The 27,161-nt window shown below is 37.3% G+C and overlaps 1 protein-coding gene across 11 annotated transcripts; it reads left to right on the top strand.

Annotated features, from left to right (window-relative positions):
- XIAP (X-linked inhibitor of apoptosis) lies at positions 1-22,185 on the top strand. Of its 11 annotated transcripts, none has more exons than XM_052813649.1 (9): positions 19-106; positions 8,206-8,281; positions 9,489-9,521; positions 11,704-12,613; positions 14,238-14,337; positions 16,280-16,358; positions 17,012-17,045; positions 18,804-19,031; positions 20,410-22,185. In XM_052813649.1, the coding sequence occupies exons 4-9, from the start codon at positions 11,737-11,739 to the stop codon at positions 20,601-20,603; spliced, it is 1,512 nt and encodes a 503-aa protein (XP_052669609.1). In that variant the 5' UTR covers positions 19-106; positions 8,206-8,281; positions 9,489-9,521; positions 11,704-11,736; the 3' UTR covers positions 20,604-22,185. The 11 variants fall into 11 exon arrangements, with proteins under 11 accessions (XP_052669605.1, XP_052669609.1, XP_052669611.1 ...); XM_052813644.1 differs by lacking the exon at positions 19-106 and adding an exon at positions 6,718-6,932; XM_052813650.1 differs by lacking the exon at positions 19-106 and adding an exon at positions 7,491-7,628.
- Positions 22,186-27,161: the final 4,976 nt, after the last annotated feature.

Genomic DNA, 27,161 nt, shown 5'->3' with positions numbered 1-27,161 from the left:
GCGGAGCGGGGCCGGAGAGGCTGCCGGGAGCCGCCATCTTCTCGGCGTGCGGTAGGGGTTGAGCGGTTCCCGGAGCCGGTGCCGGCAAGGTGGGGGACGCGGCGCGGTGAGTTGTCAGGCGGGCGCGGCCGTGGCCGTGGCGCTCGCTACCCCGGGGCAGAGGGCGGGACGGGCTCCCCGGCTGCCCGCTCCGGCGGCTGTCGCTGCCCCCGGGCAGCTCGGCGGGGCTCCCCGCGCGGGGCAGGGGTCTCGGTCCCTCCGCGCTGCCCGGGGCCCTCCCGCCCCTCACGCAGATGGTGCCGGGGGTCCCGAGGGCGGTGGGGACGCCGCTGCCCCGGCCTCTCGCAGGCGGCGGCGGGGGTGGTCGCCAGCCGTGGGAGGCGTTGCCGTGGGGACGGGGCGCGCCCCCTCCGCCGTGAGCTGCCGGGCCGGGCCGGGCCGGGCCGGGCCTGCCCCGCCGGGTCACCCTGACCCCAGTCCCGGAGCCGGCAGCCCCCCTCCGGGCGGGTCTGCGATCCGCGCCCCGGCTGCCAGCTCGAAGGTCCACGAGCGACTTTCCTCCGAAAAGAACGTTTAATGTTGTGTTCTCTTTACATAAGTAAAACAAAAATGTGCTATGCTAATATGCACTTTTGTGGTCGTCTTTGGTTCTTTTGACATATTTGAATATTGTCTCCCCTTGCCCGCTCTTTCTTTTTTCTTTTTTTTAATTTTCTTTTTAAATTTTAATTTAAAATTAAATTAAATTTAATTTAAAATATTTTCTTTTTTTTTTTTTTCCTTTTTTTTCTAGAATGCCCTTTCTGCCTCTTGTTAATAAAAATGCAGTTTTGTTCAGGTTTTCTATGGTAAGAATTCAGTAGCTATTAATTCTGCAGGAAGAAGTTCACTGGGTGCACTTTTTTTCCGGCTGTAATTCAAACTTCGGTTCAAGCAGTTCTCTTTTGCACAATGGCTATGTATTTATGCTGGTATATTTCTCTTTAACAGTTAGTGTATTTCTGTTTCTGCACTACTGTCTCTCTGATGCTCCTGTCTTCCTGATAGAAGCCCTATAAATGGTTGTAAGAACTGCTTTTAGTAGTTTCTGTCCTTTTTAACTGTTATTAATCTGCCTCTGCTAAAAAGTATAAATCTATTCTTGAAACCGCTTTTAGATATTTTTGCAGAACTACTTTCAATATCCCTTCATTGCTACAACCTTACATTGCATTTTAGTACTTCGTATAGCTAAGCGGAAAGATTTTTGTCTCTTAAATAAACAATTAGAAACTGCAGGATCTTATGGTAGACCAATTTGGAAGGAAAAGCAACCAGCTGGGGGGGGCGGGGAAATCACTTTTTTGTCAAATACTTTTAAAAAAATCTAATACCTTACCAAAGAGCAGTAGGAGATATGTTAATTTAATCTACTCTTTCTTTATCGTGAAATAAATCACCACATAACACAGAAGACAACAGTGAAGTATTGTCTCTAAGAAAGCAGGTTTTCATGTGATGGATTTGTTGATTAAGCTTTTATTTGGATTTTTTTCATCTTCTTAAGTGCTTCATTTTGCTATCTACTTGACTGCTTTGCAGTTTTCTTTGAGGCTCTTTAAAGAACACCCAACTACTTTCCGTAGAAAATTTGGCACCTACAGCGTTGGCCAAGAAGCACAAAGGAACAAATTCATGATTGTTCTGTACCTCCTCTGACCTTGCCCTTTGTAACCAGCAGCAAAAGTGAAAGAATTCTGATGAGGGTGGTTGGCTGGTTGTAGGGTTTTTTTGACCGCTCCCACTGATATGAGGCAGACTTGCATTTGTTATCAGAACAGTAAGAAAACATGTGTTTGTATCTTGGTTTTCTGAAGTATGAAGATGGATTTAATTTCAGGCCTCTGTGTACCTGTGATAGTGCTTCTACGTCTGTTGCTGTCCTCCCAGGGTGGGTGAGACAACTGCAGGGAGCTGAAGAGTTTCAGAAAATCCAATTTATAATCAGATGCAGAATTTCCTAGAAGAGAGAAGAGAAGGCTGGATCATTGGATCTTATTCCGTCTGCTGTTACAGTCTTTCTCCTTTTTGCTGTCGTCTAGTTTTTAATGCCAGGATTTTCTTTTGCCCTCTTTGGATATTCTGGAGTTTCCCCAATCTTATGCCCCTTGCTAGTTTCAGTAAAACATCTGAATTTCAGACTTTTCCCTGACCTCAGACTCTTTCACCTTTAGAATATATTTTAATTTAGATTTCTTGGGCAAAGGATAGATTTTTTAAAATTTTTTTTTAATCATAGTTTTGGAGTTGTGCCTTCGTAAACTGTGCTGAAGGTTATGTGAAAAGGAAAATTTTTAACCTTTGTGTTTTCTACCAACAGGAGTGTAAATTTTGGAATTTGTTCTAAAGGTTGGTAGAAAATAGAGATGAGACCAGTATCTGCTTTGATTATTACTAAACTTGGCTGATTGGATACTAATTTCTTAGGGAAAAAATATTGTAAGTTTGCATTTTTTTGTTTCAGAAGTTAACAGCATACAGTCCTTTGCTGCTTTTTATTTTTCATAGCACATGGTCTGTCTTGCGGAGTTCTAATCCAAAATATTCTGAACATGACGATTGAAAGTCAGGCTCCAGAAATAGCAAGATTTCTGAACATGAAAAAAAGTAGCTCTGTGTGAAGGTTGAAAGTATGTTAAGACTGAAGAAGGCATGCCACAAAGCTTGAATTGAATGTCACTCCTATCATATAAAATGTAAAATGAAGCCACACATATCTTGCAGTTCGTTGTCCTTCCCCTTCTATGTTTCGTAGAGTTTCTTATTAAATAGAAAGGCAAGCGGAGTGTTTTCAACAGGTGCAACTTTCACATTTCACTTTTGGTACAATATTATAATTAGAATTAATCCCCAAGTCATCCCAATTTCCTGACAGACTTGAAATTAAAAAATAGGGGATATTTCAAGACAGGTTTCCAAGTTTACAAGATGCTGAGTTGTGCGTGTGTATAAGTACATATATGTGTATGTATGTATGTAAAAATATACGTATAAATTCACGTCATTCTTTAATGGCAAAACATTCACGCTAGTAATACCGGAAAGTATCACGATGCTGCTTCTGCATTAGGCTGCAGTTAAATGAATGTGAACAATGAACTAAGTGGCACTAGCATTATCGGGAGTATTAGCTGGGTGGAAGTGAACACCCTTGCCAGTGGGCGAGGCAGGAGGTGTCAGGCTCTCTGTACTTGTGTGGTTTTACAACTTCTCTTTAGAATCCAGAAGATTCAGCAGTTTTGCTGTGGCATTAATCATGTTTCTGTAGCTAAAATTCCATATCATTATGTCTCTTTGAGGAAAGATGCCCTGTTTTTTCATCTTTTTCTTCAATTATAGAATCACAGAATGGTTTGGATTGGAAGGGACCTTAAAGACCACCTAGTTCCAACCCCCCTGCCATGGACAGGGACACCTTCCACCAGACCAGGTTGCTCAAAGCCCCATCCAACCTGGCCTTGAACACTCCCAGGGATGGGGCATCCACAACCTCTCTGGGCAACCTGTTCCAGTGCCTCACCACCCTCACAGTAAAGAACTTCTTCCTTACATCTAGTCTAAATATCATTTAAAGATGTACATATATCTACATACATCTACCCTCTTTCAGTTTAAAGCCATTACCTCTTGTCCTATCGCTATATGCCCTTGTAAGAAATCCCTCTCCGGCTTTCTTGTAGGCCCCCTTTAGGTACTGGAAGGCTGCTGTAAGGTCTCCCTGGAGCCTTCTCTTCTAAGTTTAAAGGATTTGTAAAAGGATGCAATACTAAAAGCTGGAGCACAGCTCCTACTCAGGAAAGGAGATGCATCCCGGGGCACTGCAGGTTTTGCTAGGCATTCTTTACTATTCTACTTAATATACCCTCAATGACTGGGTATTTTTTTGTTTCTTACAAAAAGAGCAGTAGCTCAACTTCTAGGGGTTACATTTCTATAGTGATACACTTTATAATCACAGATTTAAACTTTCTTTCTGCTCATCTGCTTCATAGTTGACAAAAGTAACTTGTCATTTCTACTTTTAGGCAGGTAGGAACTGCATAGCTTGCATAGCCCCCAAAATGTATTGGTAGACTTTCATGGATGGAAGTATGCTTCAAATTATATTTAATACAACTTCCAAGCTGTTTTTTATTAGAGGGAAGAGTTCTGCAAGTTTAGTCGCAATTTCTTGGGAAAGAACTTGAAGCTAAATCAAATTCCTGTTAATAATACAGCAGTTAATGAAGTAAATGTTCTAAAGTAAAAACATAAAAATTATATAAAACATAGATTTTATATCACTTGAATTGTATGACTAAAATGTAAGTATATAATATAAAAGTGTAGAATATAAAAATATAATAAAAAAATTGATTCCCCCTCCCATGTGGTAGTGTTGTACTGAATTAGAAATGTATTTTCACAGTGAGTTGTGTAAGAATCCTTTTATAAGAGGGGGCAATAGTAGAATAATGTAGCAAATGAAGATACTGGTAGGAGATAGGGAAACAGGATGGAAAAACGAATAGGCTGATTTTCCAAATTGGGGGGGGGGGGGGAACCAGAAATGTAAAAATTATTCTTTCCCTATAATTTGCCTGAAAGACTACTTACAGTATCTCAGTAAGTTTAGATGGTAGAATTCATGCAACCTCGTAATTAAAAATTGATAGCTAAATCATACACGGATTTCTGTATGATTTACAGGAGTACAGTGCCTTTCATGAAAAATATTTCATTGTATTTCTGCTTATGCAATGAATGAAACATTCATCTTACTGGAACAGCCAGAGAAACTTGAGACTGTCAGGACTGCTCCTTCCTTTGTTATAGTTTTGTTTTGTTTTGGTGGGGGGTTATTTGAAGTCTTGTGCTCTTGGTGTTGGCTCTCCTGATGTCTACTTTTACCTTTAGTCTCTCTTTCCATCTCTTTCTCAGTATGCTTGAGGTTTGGTAGGATTTTTTTTTTATTGGTTTGGGGTTTTTTCTGGTGTTTTGGGGGGGTTGGTGTCCACCCCCGCCCCTTATTTTTAGGTACTATCATCTGTAGGCAATTCATTTTAGTGGCAGCAGCTGTCAGAACTAAACCTTTGCTTGAGATAGATTTTCCTGTGTCCAAATTAAAAATGCCAACATCTCTTTCACACTTCACTTTGTACTAAACACTTAGCAAGGTGTGGTAGAGCTAAAATTATTTTCTCCAGACCTGTAGTCTTTCCTCTTCCTTGGTCACTTTGGATAATGATGATTTATACATTCATTAATGGCTCTGATTGATTGTGTCTTATGTTTGACTTCTGACATCTCTGTAGGACTGTGTACTTAGGCTACAGCATGCCAGTTTTTTCTATAGCGGCTGGTATTTACTCCTTCCTTCCCATACATACAGCTAAAGTTTGTCTGAAGACATTTATCTTGCAAGTTCACAAAACCAATTTTTTTTTTCCTCTGCCCTTGGCAGATGCAAATTTGTCCCATTCTTATCTACTGAGAGCACTGCCATGAATCCATTCTTCTTCTTTATTGCTCTATTCCATACCCATATGACTTCTTCGTGAAGAAGAAATGAATATGAAAATCATTCTCAAAATGGTATGTTTCTATTGGCCTGGTTATATTTATTTGTAAGATGGAGAGAGTGTAAAAGTCTTTGTGACTAGTGTCAAGAATTAGGATCTAATAGCCTACTATAACCTTGAGCAGCTGACTGACTTCCTATGATGATAAACCCTGATGGGAAGCTAAGTAGGACCTGTTTGAAAAACAGACAAATGAAGCTGAGCTGATTTATGTAAGCTTTGGCACTGAATCAAAAGGTGTTGTGTAGATACATACCCTCTTGATAAAATAAAGAAAAAAAATCTCTAAGCAGAATTTTTTTTAAAAATGGCTATTGATAATAAAATGTAAATATGCTAAGATTTGTAAACACTGTTTAAATAAATCCTGTGTTTCTTGTGGTTTTAATCTTTATAAGTATGATTTCAGTTAGCAGCATGCCCCTTCCTTGATCTAATTGCAGCTGAGCAGGCACAAAGTGAAATTCAGTGAAGTGACATATGCATAATCTGTGTGTCAGCTGGTACAGTATGTTCTGTTTGATATTTACTTGGTGCACTACTCTCACATTTCAAAATTCAGTCAACAATAAACACTAACATTGCTCTCATAGTCAGCATGTCAAGCAATAGAAGCTCCATGTTTATGTACCCTTTGGTCAGGAACATGAGGCTGTGCAAGTAGGTTTCTGACTTGGACATTACTGCCGTGCTTGTCATGTGGAAGAATTAAAAATAACTCCTTATAATGCCAGTCTGTTTTAGGATTAAGGATGGAAATAATCATGTCTAATAAAATATACTTGAAAGAGAAGAGTGGGTTCTATACTTTTTCTTTGAAGCATTTCAGATCTAGGTAATGCGATGATGTCATATTTTTGCATAAAATCATACCTCTTATTATTTTTAAAGCTGAGTTGAACATGTTTGTCTTGCAAAACCACAGTACAATTTTGCATTTTGAGTAAGTTAACATTTTTGCTATAAATTCTTGTCTTTATTTTTCCTTCTGAAACATAATCAATAGACTATATAAATTGGTACTTCAGCTTGAGAGTGGGAGGTGTCTTGTGACAAATACCTTCAGATGTTTAAAAGCAGGATTAAACTTGGCTCAGCTTCTGGCATTCTTTCAGGCTAAAATAGGCTTTGTTTACTCACTGCATATATAAGAAAATACATAATGCTTCAATAATAATTAAAAAAAAATCTCGGTTTTGTAAGTGAAGATGAACTTTAACATTTCTGGACATTCTACTTTTAATTCATATGTGATTAATTAAATCTGTGCAGAAAGGCTTAATTAACTTCCGTATACATAAAGTATACTCTCTGAACTCGGGTTTGCTGCTGGTATGTATTGTAAAGTCTTGTGTGCATGTCTTAGTTGGCTGCTTTTTATGAATTTGTGTTTCTTTGCCATAAACAATTCAAAATTTTACCTTCAGTTATTTTTCTTCTGCAGTTAATGTTTGTCTGAGTGCTGTTATGGTGCAAGGTATTGTTCAGTAGCAGCATTACTCCAATTAGTTGGAGTAAGTCAACTTAAAATACCTGTGTAGAAATACTACTCCTAAGCTAGTTTTAATTTTACACTTTGAACAGTTGCTTTTAACAGTTGCTTGAAATAGAAATAATTAAACTTGGTATTGCATTTAAAGTAGGACTAATCTTGTATTTAAAGCAGTACTTACATAGGCGAAGAGTTTGCCTCAATGCCTAATAAATATGTTAATGTCTTTTTCTCTCAGATAAAATTATACTGAAATGTAAACCAACTATGTTTAGAGGGGCTGTCGTAAGGAAAGGGCTTCATAATGTGGATGGAGCGTTGTTAAAGCTAGCACATACCTGTGAGGGATTTGTCCTGCTTCTGTCACTGCAGTATTTAGACGTGGTTTTGAGAGGCTTCTAGAAGGATCATTGAATCTTTCTCCTCCAAAAGATCAAGATTAAGTAATGTGGTTGATATAATTTGAAACAGTTACTTCATATTAAAGAATTGATCTGTGGTGATTGGACCTTCTGTCAGTACTCTCTGCTCTTTTGGTATGTGCTTTTCACGCTGTTTTCATTGTGAGGATTGAGATAGATTGCTTACCTCCAGAGAATCCAAATGTGGCAGATATTTTTATTATTGCCATGTTGAGGACATAATTTTTTTTACTCACCGTGTTAACAGGAGGAGTATCGAAGTATTTGTAGCGTTGTAGAAAAATATGCTTGAAAGAATAAAGCCGCTCATCTCAATGTTGTGAGTGATTAATGCATTATGTATAGGTATTTTTAGTTTTATCCTAATGCTTATTTCCAGTTATATTTTCCCTCAATTGTTAGAACTTCCAGTACAGTACATAGAGATATTTTTTTTCTGCTTCAGATACCACCGTTGTATCTGGCTGAAAGGCATTGTCCTGTAGTTTCCATCGCAGTTGAGGGTGGTACAGATACTGAATTTTAGGTAGTTCTGTTAGTTTATTTTTGCCTAGCATTCACAGTTAATTAAAAGTAATCAATAAAACTGAAAAAGAACATCTTGGTTAATTGAATATCATCTCCATCCTGATCTCTAATATTTCAGTTTGGTCTTTGATCCTCTTCCTTCCCTCTTTGTGTCTTTGCTCAGGTGTTTCCTTCTCAGTTCCTTAGTGTCATTAAAACACGCACACATCTTTCCAGGACACACCAAGAGGATCGACAGAGTGAGTGGAGTAAAACTAGTACAAACTGATTTAAGTAATAGTTTAGAACTCATGCTGTTATTTCCATTAGGAAGGTCTGTCATGTATGAGATGTACGACCTATATGATATTTTGAGTTCTGCAGCCTGTATTTTTAAAGGTGAAAAGTTATTTGGGAAGAAGAAGAGAAAATGCACAATTAAATATTGTATGTTTATAGGCACACTGAAAATGAAGCCTACTTTAAAAGAAGTGGGGTCTTTGGAATGAAATTATCTAAAAAGTAGATGTTTGCCAATTGCATGAAATAAAAATTTTCAGGATTTTCAGCTTATATACTAAAAAAAAAAAAAAAAAGTTACGATGTTTCTTAAATTTTCTGATGTTGGAGGGGGAGAGTTTTAGTGAAAGAATCCAGAAAAGTACTGCAAGATGCAGGCTTGCTCATGCAGCGTAAGTATGATTTGAAGATCGTCCCTGTCAGAGGGCACTGCAGAATCTGGGCCTTAGTTAAGATACAATATTTATTCAAATTGCTTTGGTAAAATACCTTCTTTAGCTTATGAAAAAGAATGCCTTACTGTAAACAGTGCATTCATGTTATAATGAAGTTTATATATTTATATATGCACCTGGTATATATTAATCTATTTTTTATTCTTTATGCATACAAGACTGCTATATCAGACTTCTTTTTAAGAATGGCAGATTTTACGATGAGTTCTGATAACAGAGCAGTTAAGTGGTGCTTAAAACAGAACATGTAGGTAGTTTATGGGAAGTGGGAGCATAATTAATTCTGTCTCTATCATAGTGATCGTTGTAATATGTGGTCACCCCATATGGCATAAGGAACAAAAAAGCACAAACCAAGGGTGATCTTTGTGTCACCAGTAAATTCTTGAGATAATGTCGGGCTTGAACCTTGGTCTGTCTCTACCCCAGATTTCACTAAGGACAGGGAGGTCAAGTTACAGAGAATGGCTGAGTAGATCGCCTCTGATTTGCCACAGTAACTTTGTATGCAACAGATCAAAGACGGATGTAGAAGCTCTATTCTGATTTTAAAGTAAATATAAACAAAAAAAAGTTAGTATGTAAAAATTTAAATAGGATGAGTTGGTTTTTTGCTCTTTCTGAACTCATTTGTATATAAGTAAAATAGAAATTAAGATATACTGCTAATCATACATTGAAAGCATATGCATTTGTTTTAGTTTTTCAACAGACATTTTGAAAAGGAGTCTCTAGAGGATGTGAGGTAGGCTTTGTTTGCCACCTTGTAGAAAGTCTTTTAGGCATGCAGATAAGAAAATTACTATGCAGCTAATGGTATTTGAGTAGTACAGATTATTTTATGAATGCAGTGTAGTAGTAATGGTGATAGACCCATAAGGTCACTTGAGATCTCTACAGAAACAGTCCTAGAGGATTTAAAATAAGATTTTAAAAAGAAATAAACATGAACTTTTAAACTTTTGCTATAAAAATTGATTGTTTTCAATATACACATGTATAGTAAAAAATACATGTATTGTGACAGCTTTCATATTACTACATGTAATTACTGATTTTTTTTTTTTTCCCTTCAAAGTCAAAACAAGCATATGGGTCATATTTGTAGGTCAGTCAATGTAATTTATTCAGAAGCTATTTTTGAATTTGCTAAGCTAAAACAGAAAACCACAGTATAATTTCTAGTGTCATTACATTAGTCACGAACTGACTTACAGAAGGAATTAAAGCTGGTGTTCAGAAGTAGTCTTGTATCCATGATTACATGAAGCAAGCATGCGGGGTCTCTAACGTCATATTTTCTCAACCTGCTTATAGGTGAATTATCTTTGTCATCTAGGCAAAGGAAGCAGCGATCCTGCAATGCGTAGTCATTTTAATTTTCCCCTCCCCCTTCTGAACTTTAAAAAGGGTTTTGTCCTTCCTGTAGAAGCTAAATCTGGTATTATATAAGCAATTATTATAATTGTAACATCTGCATTGACCTTACAGAAAGTATAATCAGTATTAATGCAGGTGTTGAGGAAGGAGCATGTTGAGGAAACTGAATTTTTACCTGATGGCCTACCTTACAAAGGTGAGGACTGGAAAGAGATACATTTCAGGATGGAGAAGGACACCTGTTCAAATAAATACATATTCTGTTCTTCCTTATATGCATTTCTTTTTGCTGATTGCTGAATTATTATTGCTTTGTCCTAGGAAGTCCATTTGGGCAGTCTCATAATAATTTTATTTACCACTTAATAAAGGAGTAAGTTTGAGATGTGTATCAGCAGTAGCCTGTGTTTACCGAAGACTTTGTAAGTCAATAATATCACCGCACTTGTCAGGACAAGAGATGAATTTTTACTGTGCTCTGACTTCATCCATCTTGGGATGAAGGTGATGACTGCGTCAGTTTGTGGTTCTTGCACAGGACCTGCAGGAGCCAAGTTGCTTTTTTTTCATCCCTGTGAAAGAAGGGGCTTGTCTGAGTGCTTTTAGCAGCCTTCTGGTGCAGGAGGGCGCACGGCAGGACTAGCAGTCGGTACTCACCCTGGAAAAGTGTAGGCAGGAATAGGAATGTGGGACAGGTGGTAAGGAGAATGACACTCCTTCAGGGAGGAAAAGCTGAGGTGATGGCAGAGGCACAGGAATTCTTGATAGAGAGCATAGGCAGGGTGTGGGAAAGTGGAAGCAGTTTGCTGGGTGTGAATGCTAGTGCTGGGTAGTCCAAGACGCTGACCTTAAAAGCAGAGCACAGCACTTTGGTGAAATGCCCCAGTGAAACATCTGATAGTTTATTTCACGAGATACTTGGCTAAAAGGAAAACTGAGATGTATGTCTTTACAATATAACACAAGTCCAAAGGCTTGTTTCTTTTTGATGATGGTTTTACCAGTTGATGCCCATCTATAATGGGCATGGTGGTCATGGGCTTCGTATGGGGAAAAATAAAGATAGTTGTGTTTCAGAACTGGGCTGTAAAATCTTGCAAATGTGGTCTGGCTTAGATCAGTATTTTAAATTCAATATCTTCGTATTTCAGGTTCGGAAGCCTTTTGACAGGGTTTTGCCCAGAGCTTTTGTTAAATATTTTGTTTATTTCATTCTTGCAATGCTTATTTGTTAATAAGTAGAACCTGCTTTTAAAGCTGTAAAAGTATAAACCTGTGTGTTTTCCAGGTAAATTTTTATTGGCCTATAAAATGTCATGATCCTCCTGCCTTTCTTTACGGATTGTGTTTTTATTTTGTTTTTAATGTTCTGGTGTTTGCTTCTGCGTGGCAGGGGAGGCAGGCAAGGGTGAGATGGGAGGGAAGAGGAAGAGGTATTATTTTAATACATAAAGGATGGCTCGTTTAATCTAGCCAGTTTCCAGGCTTGCATATGGGTATGATCTGTTCTTCTGTCTGTGAAATTAAAACATTTATTCTTTGTTTAGAAAATCTGAAAGGAGAGCCCTACTTATGAAGAGATGACGTGTAATGTCCCAGATAACATCTCGGAAGCTTGTGCCACTCCAGACACTGACCGTGACCAGGAATGGGCACAGGAACACTATCGACTAGGAACTTTTGCTGAATTTCCACTTAGCTGTCCGGTTTCGACATCAGCACTAGCACAAGCTGGCTTTATTTATACTGGAGAAGGTGACAAAGTGAAGTGCTTCAGTTGCCATACAACTATTGAAGGATGGGCGCCTGGGGATTCTGCAGTTGAGACACACAAAAAGCTTTCCCCAAATTGTAAATTTATTACTGAATCTACTTGTCTGGAAAATAACATACATCCTCTCGCTCAGAACTACCAGCATAGAACTGAAAACGGTTCCAGCAATTCAGCCCTCCCATGTACTCTGGATGGCACATCTGATGTTGAGGCAGATTACCTCCTGAGAACTAGGCAGGTTGTGGATATGTCAGATACTTTGTATCCTAAAAACCCTGCTATGTGCAGTGAAGAGACAAGATTAAAGTCTTTTCACAGCTGGCCCCTCAATAGCCAGTTGACACCAAAGGAATTAGCTAATGCTGGATTCTATTATACAGGTGTTGATGATCAAGTGGCATGTTTTTGTTGTGGTGGAAAATTGAAAAAGTGGGAACCCAGTGACAGAGCTTGGTCAGAACACAAGAGGCATTTTCCCAAATGCTTTTTTGTCCTGGGCCGGGATGTTGGAAATGTTGCAAGTGAATCTATTCCTGCTGAGCTTGGGAGCAGTGGTTTGAACAGTGCACAGCATCCAAGGAATCCATCTATGGCAAAATATGGAAGACGTTTACAAACATTTTTAACTTGGATATATCCTGTTGACAAAGAGCAGCTTGCTGAAGCTGGTTTCTATAGCATAGGTAAGCCAGATCTTAAAATGACTGATAGCTTTTACAAGGAAATTTTATTTCTATAGCATAGGTAAGCCAGATCTTAAAATGACTGATAGCTTTTACAAGGAAATTTTATTTAAGTGTCTTGTTATGAAAAAATAAGCATTTTTTTTTTATTCTAATATGGAATGATTTGCCAGAATTTCTTTACTCTGGAAACTACTTTTCATAGTTCTTGTGTAAAATGATATACATTATATCCAGTATTTTTAATAGCGAAGTATAAACTTGGTCATAAATTCGTTTTTAGCAGTAAAACATTAAAGTGTGTTTTCCTTGCCTGCTAAAACCCTCATAATACGTCTTGCACAATGACAATTATTGAAGTTAATATTTTTTAAAAAATGAAGTGCTGTCCTTCTGCTATCTACCTTAGGTCTAAGGAGTGGGCCTGTGGCCCGTACAGAAGCCTATGAACAAGACAATCCAGGTTCTGTGCCATTTTTTTTTAGTTAACACTAAATAGCATTCAGACACACGAAAGTAGCAAATGGCAAATGCCATTACTACCTACTGTAAGAGCTTTATGAAGGCAATGACTCCAGTGGAACAGCTTTTACTGGTAGACATGTAGTGTATGACTTGGATAAAACTCCAATGTCTTTGTGCATTGGTTTCCCAATTAGATTGAATTGTCCAGTCCCGTTCACGCTCTTTGAAATTCTTCACTGAGAGATGCTGTATGAGTGGAAAGTGTTGTTCTTATAAGGTTACGAAGAAAAGGGGATTATCTGGGATAATTTCTTACTCTCATCTTAATTGGTTGCTATCTTAGTAGCTCTTGGAAGAACTTTTTAATCTGATTACATTTGTTTTACTTGTGGCCATAAATAAAACCTTTGATATGTTCTTGTATGGGTGATACATGGGCAACATTTGTACCCAATTTATTGATTTCTTCTTGGGTTCCTAAAACCTAGCTTCTCACAGACAAATGAGATCTGTATTGTGGAGGTGCACTAAATTGGCACCAGCTTATCAGACCCGATGGCTGTTCAAGTTACTTCTGTGAAAACTGTTTCCTGTGGCCTGAGAATGATTTAGCTCTGTAGGAAAAATACCTCCTCTCATTTCAATAAACAGAGTATCTAAGCAGTTTCTGGTGCAGTCTTTGATTCCAGTAGGCATAGCGCTAGAACAGAGAGAATGCAGTTTCTCATAACATCTCCTCAGTCATTTATGCTACTGCACTATAGAGCCCATTAATCTTAATGGTGAAATGGAGGACCAAAAAGGCAGGTAAACATCCTTAATTCTTTGTGGTAGACTACTTCACGGCTTGTTTACCAGTGGATGGAGCTATTTGATAATAGATTATTTTTAGCTTTTGCTTTTTATCTCTATAATTACTTGCTAAAATAAAATTCAGGAATATTTCATGTGACTTTTTTGTATTTTCTAAGCTCAAGTCTCTCATGAAGATTTGTTTCAAATCATATATACTATGTTGTCCTTGAAAATGGAGTTCTTTTTAGTTACAATTGCTAATCAATAAAATAAATATTTTTTCTTAATAATGTAACATTTTAGTTGAAAACTTACTGTTATGCCTACTAGAAGTATGTAACTTTATTCTTGTATGTTTCCTCAGGTAATGGTGATCATGTGGTTTGTTTCCACTGTGGTGGAGGATTGCAAGAATGGAAGGAAAATGAAGACCCATGGGATCAACATGCCAAATGGTTTCCTGGGTAAGGTATTTCTTACTGTTTTCTTGTTGCATGTCTGAGTCTTATTTACAGTATATTATGTTTTAATGACAGAGCATACTAAAAAAGGTTTCAGAAGGTTGACTGTGGCTTAACATCATTTAGGTTAATATTACTTTAGATTAATATTAATTTAGATTAAAAATTAAAAACTTAATTTTTTTTACTTGCCCTCCTCCACTTCCTTTTCCTTTATTTTTGTCACGTAGGCCCCAGAGGAATATCAGTTAATCTTCCATGGTTTATGTTTTTCCTTTTCAATAAGTAGAAAAGATTTTAAGGAATTTTTTGCATGGGGTCCTTATTTTTGTTGTTCCATCTGTTCTGCCTTCTGTAGTCCTGCTATTATGTTGATGATTATACATACATGCTTTAATGTTATATTGGAGGCCTCAAAAGAGGACATTAACCTAATGTCTTCTTTGAGAGGTAGGAGGGAGTTCTTCTGCAGTGGGTGGGAAAGAGAACTAAATCTCAAGAGGCTGAGGGCACAACTAACTCATTAGAGATGATCAGTCTGAAAGGTTGCCCTGAAGTTTTACCTTCTGAATAACTTCACTTTGAAGTCAGTGGTGTTTGTATGTCAGCTTGTTTGTAGGAATTATTAAAGGGAAGAGACGTTTTCTGTGTCTGGACTTAACTGATGTCTCAGCTAGCAGAATCGTTAAGTTTTGTGAATACGTATCTGATTATTTTTTTGACTTGTTATCCAAGCACTGCATTCTAATTGTTATTTTAATAGCTTCATACATGCCAAAGTTTGTAACTTACATCAGGATACAAAATGACTATACTTCTGTCATGGTGCAAACAAACCTGAAGAAGTCAGTAGTGATACTGAATTCAAAACAGACTTCTGTGTAATTTTAAAGGATTGGGGATTCCAGACCCAGAAGTAGTTTTTAGAAAGATTGCCAATTTTGTCTAAAATCTGTCTTGAGGAAAGGAGGAATAGTATATGACTCATCATTTCTTACAGGTGCATAAAAGCTGTCCAAGTACAAAGACTTAGTTACTTGTATAACATTGATAAAATCAATGTCTTTTATGTGTTAGCTGCCAAATTTGTCTTCTGTGGTGAAAGGGTCTCTGGAAGCTGGAAGGTAGTATTTATGTATTAGCTGATCCTTTTTTCAATAGTGGTACAGGCAGCTTTTAATTATTAGTCTCTGCCACTTGAAAGAAATGCCATTCCAAGTTTTTGGCTTGGTGCGGTGAATGGTTAAGACACATTTTCTTGCTACATTTCACTCCTTGTATGGGTTTGATTTTGTTTTAGGTTGCTTAAATTATGTCAGATTTGATTACTACCTCTCAGATCACTAACTGTCTTATATGGAGTTTTTGTTTGCACATCAACTTCAGTGGCAGTGTCTCAGTCTCACAGCATGCTGTCTGTGCCCATGAACAGGACACCATGAAGGTGAAGTAACTGCTGAAGCTAGAGAAGGAGGAGGAGTTATTGTCGAGGAGTTACTGCATTCCTAAATCTTCTGGTAGGGAAGAGCTCTGCCCAGTAGCTGGGACTGGTTGGAAAATAGTGAAAGTAAGCACGTAAGGCACTTGTCTGACCAGTGACTGCTTTTCTTTGATTGCAAACGACTAAAAGAACCAACATTTTAACATAATGTTTGTTTTTCATTGGAGTCTTTACTTTTATAAACCTGTGGCATCAGCTGTCATGGCCAACAAGTCTTAGGTTTCTGTTTCACCAAAAATGTGAAAAAGGTAAGTACTGTGAAGTGATTAAGATGTTTTTAGAAATGTTTAAATGACATTACTGATGTTGACTAAATATTTAGAGATTTCAAAAGCAAGCATTTTATATGATGTAGGAAATGTATTGAAGCTTTTCAAAGTTATGTAGTCAATTTTTGTTTGCTGCTTATGGGGTTTTATTATAACTAAATATTTTCATTTATAGGTGCAGATTTGTGAGAAAGGAAAAGGGGCTAGAATTTATAAATAATGTTCACTTAAGAGATGGATATAGGGATTCAACAGTAAGTGTCTTGCTTATTAATCAAATATAATCTTGTTAAAATAGAAAACAGTCTTAACATAGTTTTCATATGAAGTTACTGTTCTAATTATATGCATGTCATTTAGTCCTCCTGCTGCTTCTTTCATTGGCAGAAAGTGAAAGACATCAAAGTATATTTTGGTTCTGTCATTCAAGGTTTATAGATCTCACATTTCTCCTTAGCTGGGTTATGGGTCACAGGTAGGCTACCTTGTATATGTTGTATATTTAGTACTGAACAAGTCCTGGGTTTTTTAATGGCCTAGGAACCTAAGGTCTACAATGAATAATTTTCTTATTCAACCGTAGTAGATCATTTTTCTTTTCTTGTTGGTAGAGCATTGTTAAACTTGTATGCAGTCACTAAAAAGTAAAACATGTTATTTTAGAATTCTTTGATAGACTAAGAATCATGTACATATGATTATAGCAAAGATGGGTTAAAATGAACATTTAAAACAATATGAAAGACATAACAAAACACCGATCCCTTTGCAATTGTTCAGAGTAGATTTAATAGCTTTAGTCAATAAAAAACTGAGATCAAATAGCTATTTTCTGTCTTGTAACTGTATAGGTTTCCTTCTACCTCCTCCAGAACTGTAATTTTGTCTGTTTATATTTCACTTTTAGACAGAAGCTGCTGAAGGGACGGTACTTCCTAAAGGTATCTGTTTAAAGAAATAAATCCCAAACAAACAACTCCCCCTATTTTGGAATATCCGTATTTGCATGTATAGTAAAGGAAATGGTTAATTTTAAAAATAACCCTATTACATTTTTAAATAAAGCATGACAGGCGAATCGTTGGATGATACTCTTCCATTGCTTCATTGCTTCTAAAGAACTGTGGAATGAATTTTATTTCTCTTAGGGGAAATCTAATCATGGTTGGATAAATATTGTAAAGTAAAGATTGTAAACCATGGAAGAAGTACGTATAGGATGCAGTCTTATTTTTGCAGCTAGTAAGTATGCATCAAGTATTGAATTAGTAGTGCTGTGGGATGAATGTTAAAGAATACTGAACTGAAACAATCATTGTTGCTTTTCATGAGGCAGAAAGAGTTGGTCTGTTAAATGGCAAGGACTAGGAAGCCGAGAAAGCTTAAATAGCTTGTTATGTGTTCCAGTATTACACATTCCTGCAATGTTTTTCACAAATACCAAGCAATAAAAAGACAAGATAGTTAAAGGGGTAGTAGGAAGACAGTCAAGCAGCTTCATCCCAGGGAATGATAGCTGTTGCTAATAAAAGTGGTTACACAAAACCTGTTTTAGAAACCTCTCACACACTGCTCATTTATGAGACTGAAAATTGGGTTAAAAATTTTGCTCTTTGAACAGTCTTACTAAGTAAAGAAGAAATTAGTCATTTACATGTAATAGAAGAACTGGAAATAAGACACACTGCTAACAAATCTATTAAAAAAAATTACATTGAAAAGGGGAAGGGGGAGGTCCAACAGACTGAAAAATGGTTTACCAAAGTAGTGTCGTGTCTTATCGTGGATAGGCTTACTTGCTTGCTGATTGCGCTGTGTTTTGGTTTTGTAGATTCAAATTATTTATTGGTTTCTCTCAACATATGCATGATTATTTTTTTTCTTCCCTGAACTGAATTAAAATTAATGTAGTGTTACCAAATACTTACCTATCTATTGCGTCTTGGAATTTTGGATGAATTTCAGTTAACATTCAGTTACGGAATTTGTGATGTTAATTCTATAAGACATTTTATTTAAGAAGTTGAAGTAGTTGATTTGAATAGCAAAAAAAATGAGGTCGTTCAGCCTGGAGAAGAGAAGGCTCCGGGGAGACCTTATAGCGACCTTCCAGTACTTAAAGGGGGCCGACAGGAAAGATGGGGACGGACTCTTTGACTGGGAGTGTAGTGATAGCACGAGGGGTAATGGTTTCAAACTGAAAGAGGGTAGATGTAGATTAGGTATAAGGAAGAAATTCTTCCCTGTGCGGGCAGTGAGGCACTGGAACAGGTTGCCCAGAGAGGTTGTGGATGCCCCATCCCTGGGAGTGTTCAAGGCCAGGTTGGATGGGGCTTTGAGCAACCTGGTCTGGTGGAAGGTGTCCCTGCCCATGGCAGGGGGGTTGGAACTAGATGATCTTTAAGGTCCCTTCCAACCCAAACCATTCTATGATTCTATGATCTGGGAGGATTTCTATATTGTAAGTAGATGAAGGGAGACTAAGAAATCTAGGATGGAAGACATCTCAGATCTGCGGGTTTGGGTGTTTTGACAATGCAGTTGTTACAATTAGCAAAATTCTCAAATTGGAAATATGGTTCCTTTGGCTAGATATTTGCAAAGGTGTCTTAGAGTACTGTAGTGAATACTGTCCGATAATCAGATTCATCCTTGTTAAATTGTTTTTTTGTTTTGTTTTTTTTAATTTCTTGTTTTAGATGATCTCTTACAGAATCCTTTGGTACAAGGTGCCATAGACATGGGTTTCAATTTGTCTGAGATTAGGAACACCATGGAAAAGAGATTGCAGATGTCTGGAGAAAGTCACACATCTGTTGAGGATCTGGTAGCAGACTTAATAAGTGCTCAGAAAGAAAATACAAGGGAAGAAGGACCAAATGAAATCCCAGTTGAGCAAGATGAGCTTATTCAATTACAAAACCTCTGTGTGTACTTTCATATCAGCTCTTTAGTCTGTGAAATATACCTTATTGTTATCTGTTTATTCTGCCCTCTGATCCAAGTCTTACCTAAAGTGAAGTTACAGTATTGTAACTTAAAATTCAAGAGATTTATTTTTGGACATAAAAAAAAAGCTGAACAAAGAGGGTGTTAAAATACTTAAGCGTAGCAGTGTTTATAAATATCATCCGTAAAATAAGTAGTATTAACACCTCAGAAGTGTATAATATTGAAATAATAGTCCAGCGTGCTTCTGGGAAAGGTTATACATGCGAACTAAAAAACAAAAATTATTGTGACAATGATATTTAAAAATAAAAGCAAGAATAACTGTAGATGTGGTGACTGTGGTAGCAAAATGAAATAGACACAGCAACATACTGTCAAATATTCAGTATATTCAAAATGAAAAAATCTTTGTAGGGGATTATTTTATTTTCCTTCTTGGCCAATAAGAAAAAGTGTACTTCTAGATGGTGTTTCTTTTCAATTATTTGTGTTCCAGCTATGCTGGGACATGCAAGTTATGCTCAGAAAGCCATTGTGGTACACTCTGCAAATAGACCAAAACGAAGATTTCTAACTTGGGAGACTTGTAGTTGAAGACAAGTGTATGAGTGAATTCATAGGGAGGAAAAAGACCTTCTGGTTGGCGTGATAGGCAGAGATCTTACCAGCCCACTATTTTAATAAGATTTTTAACGGACATCATGGCGGAAAAAGAAATGCAATGAAGATGGACATTATTTTTGTGCTTGGCTGTATGGATCTTTCCCCAGGTGGCAGGGGAAGGCTTTTGAAGTTTGCATTTTCAAATGGGGCATACTGGAATAACAAAGAGCTCACGTACAATGCAAAATTGATTCTGTATTACAAATTTTTAAGCTTTTGAAGTATGGGCGCTTTGAAAATGGAGGTAGGGAAGGAAATCACATCCTCATTCTTTTAATTGAGGAAACTCTCTGAAAAAAAAAAAAAATCCAAATTACTTAACCAGCATCAACGAGCCTTTCTTTCATCTTCTGTACAAGTTTTGGGAAAGTTGTGGAAGTCTGTGAAAAGAATGGTTCCTGATTGAAATACGCATATCCTAAATTCTGTAGATATTGCAAGCTCTTGCAAATAAATTCCCTGCTTGCATTGGCCTAGGAGATGTAATGTGATGAGAGGGGAAAAAAAGAAAAGAGGATTCCATGCTGCAGCTTGGTTTCCTATCTCTTGTAATTTTTTTTTTCCTGTTTAAAGGTGTGACCTTTAAATCATATGAAGAAAACCTTGTCCTTCTGTGTAAAGAAAAAAAAAAAAAAGAGATTCAATGGTAGTAAGTATGTTAACTTCTTCTTATGTGTTTATTTTCCTTAGATCTCAGTACTGAAGAGAAGTTAAGACGCTTGCAGGAAGAAAAGCTTTGTAAAATCTGTATGGCTAAAGACATATCAGTCGCCCTCATTCCCTGTGGTCACCTAGTTGCCTGTAAGGAATGTGCTGAAGCACTTAATGAATGCCCTCTGTGTCGTACAAATATTATGAAAAGACAGGAAATTTTTATGTATTAGTGAAATATCCAGCACTGTGAATGCAAACGTTTCTTGCTTTATTGCTTTAAATACATGTAATGTAATGTAAAAAATGCAGTTAATTCCAGGATCTAATCATATGGCAGTACTTAGATTTTTCTGCTGTCAAACTCTACATACATTTTAACATTTAAATAATTATTTTCCTTAAGCGAATTTTTTGTATGTAAAAAAACAATATTAAAAGGCAAATATATATATTCTGTAACTTCAATTCATAAACCTGATTTGGGAAAGCCTAAGTAATGCAAAGCTTTATTTATGTGATCATTCCTTTGCTTCACTTTGGTAGGACTCTGTACAACTGAAGTTTATGCAAATACAGTTGTATAAAGAGTCAGGCCCTATATAAAATTTGTAAATAAGTGAATTTAAAAAATTGTTATATACATGTATATTATATCTGAGATTTTAGCTTCTCAAAAATGTTATGTAAGATTGCAAATGTTATCTTATTTCTGTAACCTTGGTTGTGACATAATTCAGAGAATATGCGTAAACCTGCTGCTGCAATATTTCACCTTAAGTTTGCTACTGCTACTTTTTAAGTTTGTCTGTTTTGATATATAATTCCTGTCTCCTCATTTATTTTTTCTGGTTTAGATGTATAAATTGGATTCCATAAACTCATTTTAGCAATCCATTTTTCACAAAAATCCTTCTGTATATAAAAGTACATTAATTTAATTCCTTAAAAGAGAACTCAACAGAAATGAAGGAGATTTTATGTACCTTGTGCCCTTCATGAAAGGAGTGGTCTCATTTTAAACTTGCCCCCCTACACAAAAATGTGTTCATTGTTTGGTTTTTTCTTGTTTTTTTAACATTGTGCATTATCCTAACTCATTTATCTGCTAATACTTTGCAGTGCTTCTGTTTGTCTATTTTTTTCATAAGATTAAACTCTATCTCCATGAAAATGCTTTTTTCTAAATTTTATTTTTCATTCACAAGTAACGTTAAAAATCTTTCATTTTTGTTCTTGTCAGTTTGCAGCATTTAAATTAAAGTTAAGAACTGTTCTAGTGAGAGTCACCTTAAAATACTTAATAAACTATTTCTTACTGGACTGATCCTCAGTTCTCCAATTAAAAAAGTATCATAGCTTTGTATTTAAGTACAGCTGGTTTACGATCTCTCTACTTAATTATGTGACTTCCTTATTTTGTGGAGCTACTGAGATGTTCTGTGCATATATTTTTATCTTTGAGTCCTACACACTGAGAGATTTAGAATATAGAATATACAGAATATAGTTTTTCACGATAAAACTTTTGAATTCACTCCACAGAAATTTAGTGTCTACTTTTTCTATTTTTAAATATGCGCTGTGATTATATGCTGGTGTAATGTTATGAATATTTAAAATAAATTGCAATCCAGTTGTTCCTTGATGAGCATATTTGATGGTCACATGCAAAAAAAAAAAATCATAATAGAAGGTTGCTTTCTGTTGCTTTCTTGTTTTGTAACTCAGCTGTTACTAATTTAACCTGAGTGTTATTAAGGATAACAAATACATTTCAGTTGGAGAGGAAATAAAATCTATTGTTTGTATAAATTAAGGTTTGTTAATTATAAAATTAAAATATGTTAATTTTGCTATTTTTTGTAATAAATTAGTATTTGGTTCTTAGGAATACATGATGACTAGAAATTCATAAAGAATTCGGCAGAGAAAGGTTTTATTTTGCCTTTTTGTGCCTTTGTGAACAGTTTAGTGTTTCAGATAATTCATGCATATGGGGATTTTTCAAAACCAATACAGACTGGCAATTCTGACAGGCTTGTTTCTAGCTCCCATTTTCATGTACAGGGAGGGTTTTCTGTACTTTTCAAGGGAAATTAAAGCAGGGGGGTGTGTTTGCCTGTGAGCTGGTGTATCTTGCCTGAAATAGCTTGTTTAGTTAATGTTGCAAACCATGTTATGCTGACTTGCTTAAGCAGATGGTTTGTTACCTAACCTTGACCTAAGTCATGTGAGAGAGACTATCTGGATGAGCTGGATCCAACTTACAGGCTGCAGAGCTTGGCACGCGGCTCGACAAAGCCCTGTCTGGGAAAGAGGTTGACCAAATTTTACTTAGAACTGTTACAAAACTAAATCCTAGTAAGGAGATGATTTTTGGATGTAAACTGTCCAAGGAAAGCCTGGAAGTCGGTCACAAATAGTACCTTCTAAACTGAACTGGAAAGCAAACACATTGTCCAAATAATATTCAAGCAAATAGCATAAATGCTTCATGTTAAAGCTTGTTAACTTTTAAAAGGTATACTGTATCTCTTATTGTAACTTTCTGATAAATGTTATAAAAGGTATAGCTATAGTAGCAATTCAAATTTTAATCACTTAGGAACCTTAAAGGGTAAAAAGCCTGTTAGCAATACAACAAAATAACTGCTCTGTAGGTTTAGGTTTTTAAAAACTCTATAATCAGAGTTCTATTCAGGCTAAATGTGAAAAAATAATTAGCATAGTCATCAAATTTTGACAGCTTGAATTAGGAAGATGTTTTTTCAAATTTGATTTTCAGTATCTTAAAGAAACAGAGAAGGAATTCCATGGACACCGATACTGGGCTGAGTGTTTAAAGAGATAGAAATGAAGGATGCAAATAAATGGAGTAGAAGCACAGGTGCCTTGAAAAGGAGGTTAGTAGCAGGACAAAGATGCCTTGGGAGTTGATTTTTATAGAAGAGTTACCTGGAATGAAGAGCTATGGAATATATTCAAGTATCAGTATTCAGTAACTTTCTTCTAGTAGCTTCTATGTGAAATCTTTCTTACTTCCATTTTACTTGCACTGGGAGAACTATTTGCTGCTTCAGATATGTGGGAGATTTACAAGGGTTTTTAATAATGTGTTCTGGAACTGGTTTGTTTAGAAAACATGGAAATTGCATGCCTAATTTAGGAACAGGCGGCTAAAATAAGGAAAACCCATAGATGCAGGTTTTTTTATTATGCATTTAGCTTTTTCTCTCTGCCTTGAAACCTGGGGCTTGAAACATAATACTGACTTACTCTACTGGTTCCTGCAGCTTGTATCTCTACAGATCTTAGCAGTCTGTACTTTTTAAAATTTTTTGGGGGGCTTGATCCAAAGGTCATAGCACAATGAAAAGATTTTCATTTTTAAATTAGAGTATTTAAACACTTCTTTTAATATTGCCAGGTTAGTTTTGACTGCAGTGCTCCCATGTTTATTTTTGTTAGCTGTATGTGCAGCCTGAAGCTGCAGGACAAATAGTCTGTCAAAGTCTTCAAAGCATTGTTGTTAACCTAAGACGTGGGTTTTTAAAGTTAGCTTTTAGGTTTGTTTTTATTGAAATTAACAAAAATTAAGGACAATGGGTTGTTAGAATTGAATTACAACTGGGTGGGAGGTTAATGCAGACACTTGATTACTGTCTTCATATGAAACTTCAAGCTGAAGTGGTGTATACTAGGATTAAATGTTACAAGGGGTGATGACATTTGCTGCCACAGTATTTAGTAACTACTCAGAAGAGAATCCGTTCTGCCTTTCAAGGCGTGCAAGTTCTAGCACATGATGTGTAAGGCCTACCCGAAGGGAAGGTCAGCTTTTCATAGAGCCAAGGAGGAGTTGGAGATTTTTTCTGGCTTTCGCAGTGTTTTTCTGCGGTGGTAAGTATGCGAACAGTGAGTTGTTAGGCGGTGTTCTTTTTTACCCTCTGCTTTGTGCGTGATTGACTCCTATCAGCAAGAAGGGTAGATGCCAAAGAGCAGGCTAGAGCAGCACTTCCAGTGCTGCCCCAGGGGCTCTTCATCGCTTGTCTTGCGCGAACGGTTGGATCGAGCTTAGTTCTTGATCCTGCCTTGTGAGGGGTGATGGTCATCTTCTCCGTATAGTGAAATGGGAAGAGCCACTCGAGTGAGATGACCTTCTTTGCTCATGGAACTGAAGTATGAGTGAATACACTCCCTCCTACTATTTTTTCATGCATAAGTTTTACTGAGTAGCTTCAAAATTTGATCAAGAAAATCTCTGGTCCCCCACGACCCCGCTGTGGCTTCGCACCGATTCACGCTGTTGAAAGTATCTTGCCATCTTTGGGAATGCCACTCTGTCACGTTGCTTCAAGAGATGTACAGATGCTGCCATACAGCAATTCGTGTGCCATAATTATAATGTGGCTTTCTGTGAGGAGGCAAATGACCTGTGATAATTAAGAACCTTTGCTGAAATACAGATTTTATCTTTAATTTTTTCTTAACCAGGAATTCCTATTAAGAAATACTGACATAACATTACAGTAAAAATACGAGCATTATTTCAGAGAATATGGCTCTGTGATTAACTTATCGAAAGAACTCGCTTTTTCCTTGGACAGGAAAGAAGAGAGTATATATTCAGTTATAAATGGCTTGGATAAAAAAACCTCCAAGGAAAATCTGGGGGAAAATGGTATTAATTATATTGTGAGTATGTAATATTTCAAGGTAGGTGAAAACTACTCGGTGCCTTTGGATAACTATTAATTTACAGTTTGATAGCCTGGACAGCTATTGATGACGGCTGAGATAAAATGCTTGATAAGTTAGAATTGCTGGAAGCGTATTGGAGAGATACTTGAATTAGGGTTTTGCTATTAGATTGAAAAATGGCTTTTACTATCAAAAAATGAAAAACACTTCTGCAGAGTCCCACTGTGAAAACAGCTAGGAGATTCATTACAATAATTGCTGAAAAGCCAAGTTCAGTAGAAACACATATGGTCACCTGCAAATTTTAGAGAATGAATTAATCTAACTTCCAGAAATTACCAGGACAGAGAGCATTTAAATTTATTCATGTTATATCTTTTTGATCTTACAAAGTTAGATCTTGCTGTAAAACTCTTGACACAATTTCTCTTATATTACTTAGTTTTGCACGGCATGATGAGAGTCATCACTTAAGCCAAATAGTTAATCTTCTAAATCCAAGCTTTTCAAAAGTGGGTGTCAAGCCACAGTAGTCTCTTCCTTTTAACTCTTGCGTAACAGAGGGAGGCTTCTGAGTCTAGGATTGACTTTACCTCCCTTTCCTGCATAACCAACCCGTGTGATGTTACTGGAGTCGGTACAGGAGCTCTGTTGGTAGGATACAAGCTGCCAGAAGAGTAACTGTTGCTTTAAACAGCTCTTGTGGTGTTTTGCAAAACAGAATGTACCAAACGTAACATTAATTTGACTCTTGTCTCTGCATCACGATTTAGTCCTTTTATAACTTCATTAACGGTTGCTTTGTAAAGGCTTGATCAGCAATTGCAAGTTTTTGTGAGGAAGACCCATGCTCCAGGTTGGAAGCGTCACCTCTGCTGCGCTCATGGCTGGAACCAGCGGTACAGAGGACGGAGGTAGGGGTATGCCCCGGGGGGAGCGGGGTTGGGAATCGCTGTCCTCGGCGCTTATGGTGAGCATCCCCGGAGTGCCCTCTGCCATGGAGGGGAAACACTTTGGTCACAGCTGCTGGCACTGAGGCTTTGCAGGACTTCTACAGTCGTGCTAAAGGAAGTTACAGTCTAAAAGCAGTATTTTTATCGTAACGGTTTTGAACATCTGTGCAAACCACCAAGATGTCATAAACTGTTGTATTCCTTGCTACTTGTTATGCATTGTGCCACTTATAAAAAAATCTCAGTCACAGCTAATGACAAGATCACACTTTGCTTTGCTTCCACCTCCCGCTGTGTCAGAGAGTCGAGGCAGCAAGGATGGCCTTGAGCCCCAGACACAACTGGAAGGAAGGAGAGAGGACTTCTGAGAAGCACTGTCTGAAAGAAAACTTGAAGATGGCTGCTGATGAAATCTAAACCAAAGGAAACCGTGTTAGGGATATACGTAGGATCTTGGGAATGTGGTAGGTCAGCCCCAGAAAACCATGCAAGCTTATTATCTGAAAGAGTAATCTGTTCCTTGACCTTATCTCTCATGTAGGTAACAACCCCCCATTGCGTATACTCCCACTTTAAGCCTCTAAGTTCCAGCCTCAGTAGTTTGTGGGGAGAAGACCAAGATAAACTAATCCACTGTCATCATCCAAACCTGGTGTTTGCCTGCAAATACAGAATAGAGCTCTCCTATTCATTTGATGGAGGATTTTCCTCAAAGCTTAAACATAAATGTGTTTGACTTTATAATTGTTTTGCTCTATCATCTTGGGCAGAGGTTGAGCTGAATAATGACGTTTCTGTCCCAGTTCCACTCTAACCTCATCTAACCACAAGACATCCTCCTTCTTCCCCTTTTCAGGGAACCCCCTGGCTCCATGTCAGAGTCTCGAGGGAGCTGGAGGCCCTAGGAAATCCGACCAGCTGAGAACTGCTTTCTGTTCCTGACAGGTGAGTTGCCCTGCACATCAAGAGTATGATGTGGTTTCACTGTTTGTTTTTCAGCTGTCACTTAGCTAAAGCTGCTTCCCCTGCTCAGTGCTCGTTGCTGCTGTTTGCCCCGCTTGACCTTATTTCAGTTCTTGTCTGCTTCTTACCCCAGCCCTTTTTCTGTCGTACAGTCTGTTCTTTCCTGCCTTT

The sequence above is a fragment of the Harpia harpyja genome, chromosome 18 (assembly GCF_026419915.1).
Source record: "Harpia harpyja isolate bHarHar1 chromosome 18, bHarHar1 primary haplotype, whole genome shotgun sequence".
In the NCBI taxonomy this organism is placed as follows: domain Eukaryota; kingdom Metazoa; phylum Chordata; class Aves; order Accipitriformes; family Accipitridae; genus Harpia; species Harpia harpyja.
The sequence above is the reverse complement of the archived record's forward strand: the minus strand, read 5'-3'. Positions and strand labels throughout refer to the sequence as shown.

Coding starts and splice junctions, on each gene's coding strand:
- XIAP (XM_052813645.1), top strand. CDS start 11,737: ATGACGTGTAATGTCCCAGATAACATCTCGGAAGCTTGTGCCACTCCA. Junction 14,338..16,279: donor CATGCCAAATGGTTTCCTGG/GTAAGGTATTTC, acceptor TTTCATTTATAG/GTGCAGATTTGTGAGAAAGG. Junction 16,359..17,011: donor ATGGATATAGGGATTCAACA/GTAAGTGTCTTG, acceptor TTTCACTTTTAG/ACAGAAGCTGCTGAAGGGAC.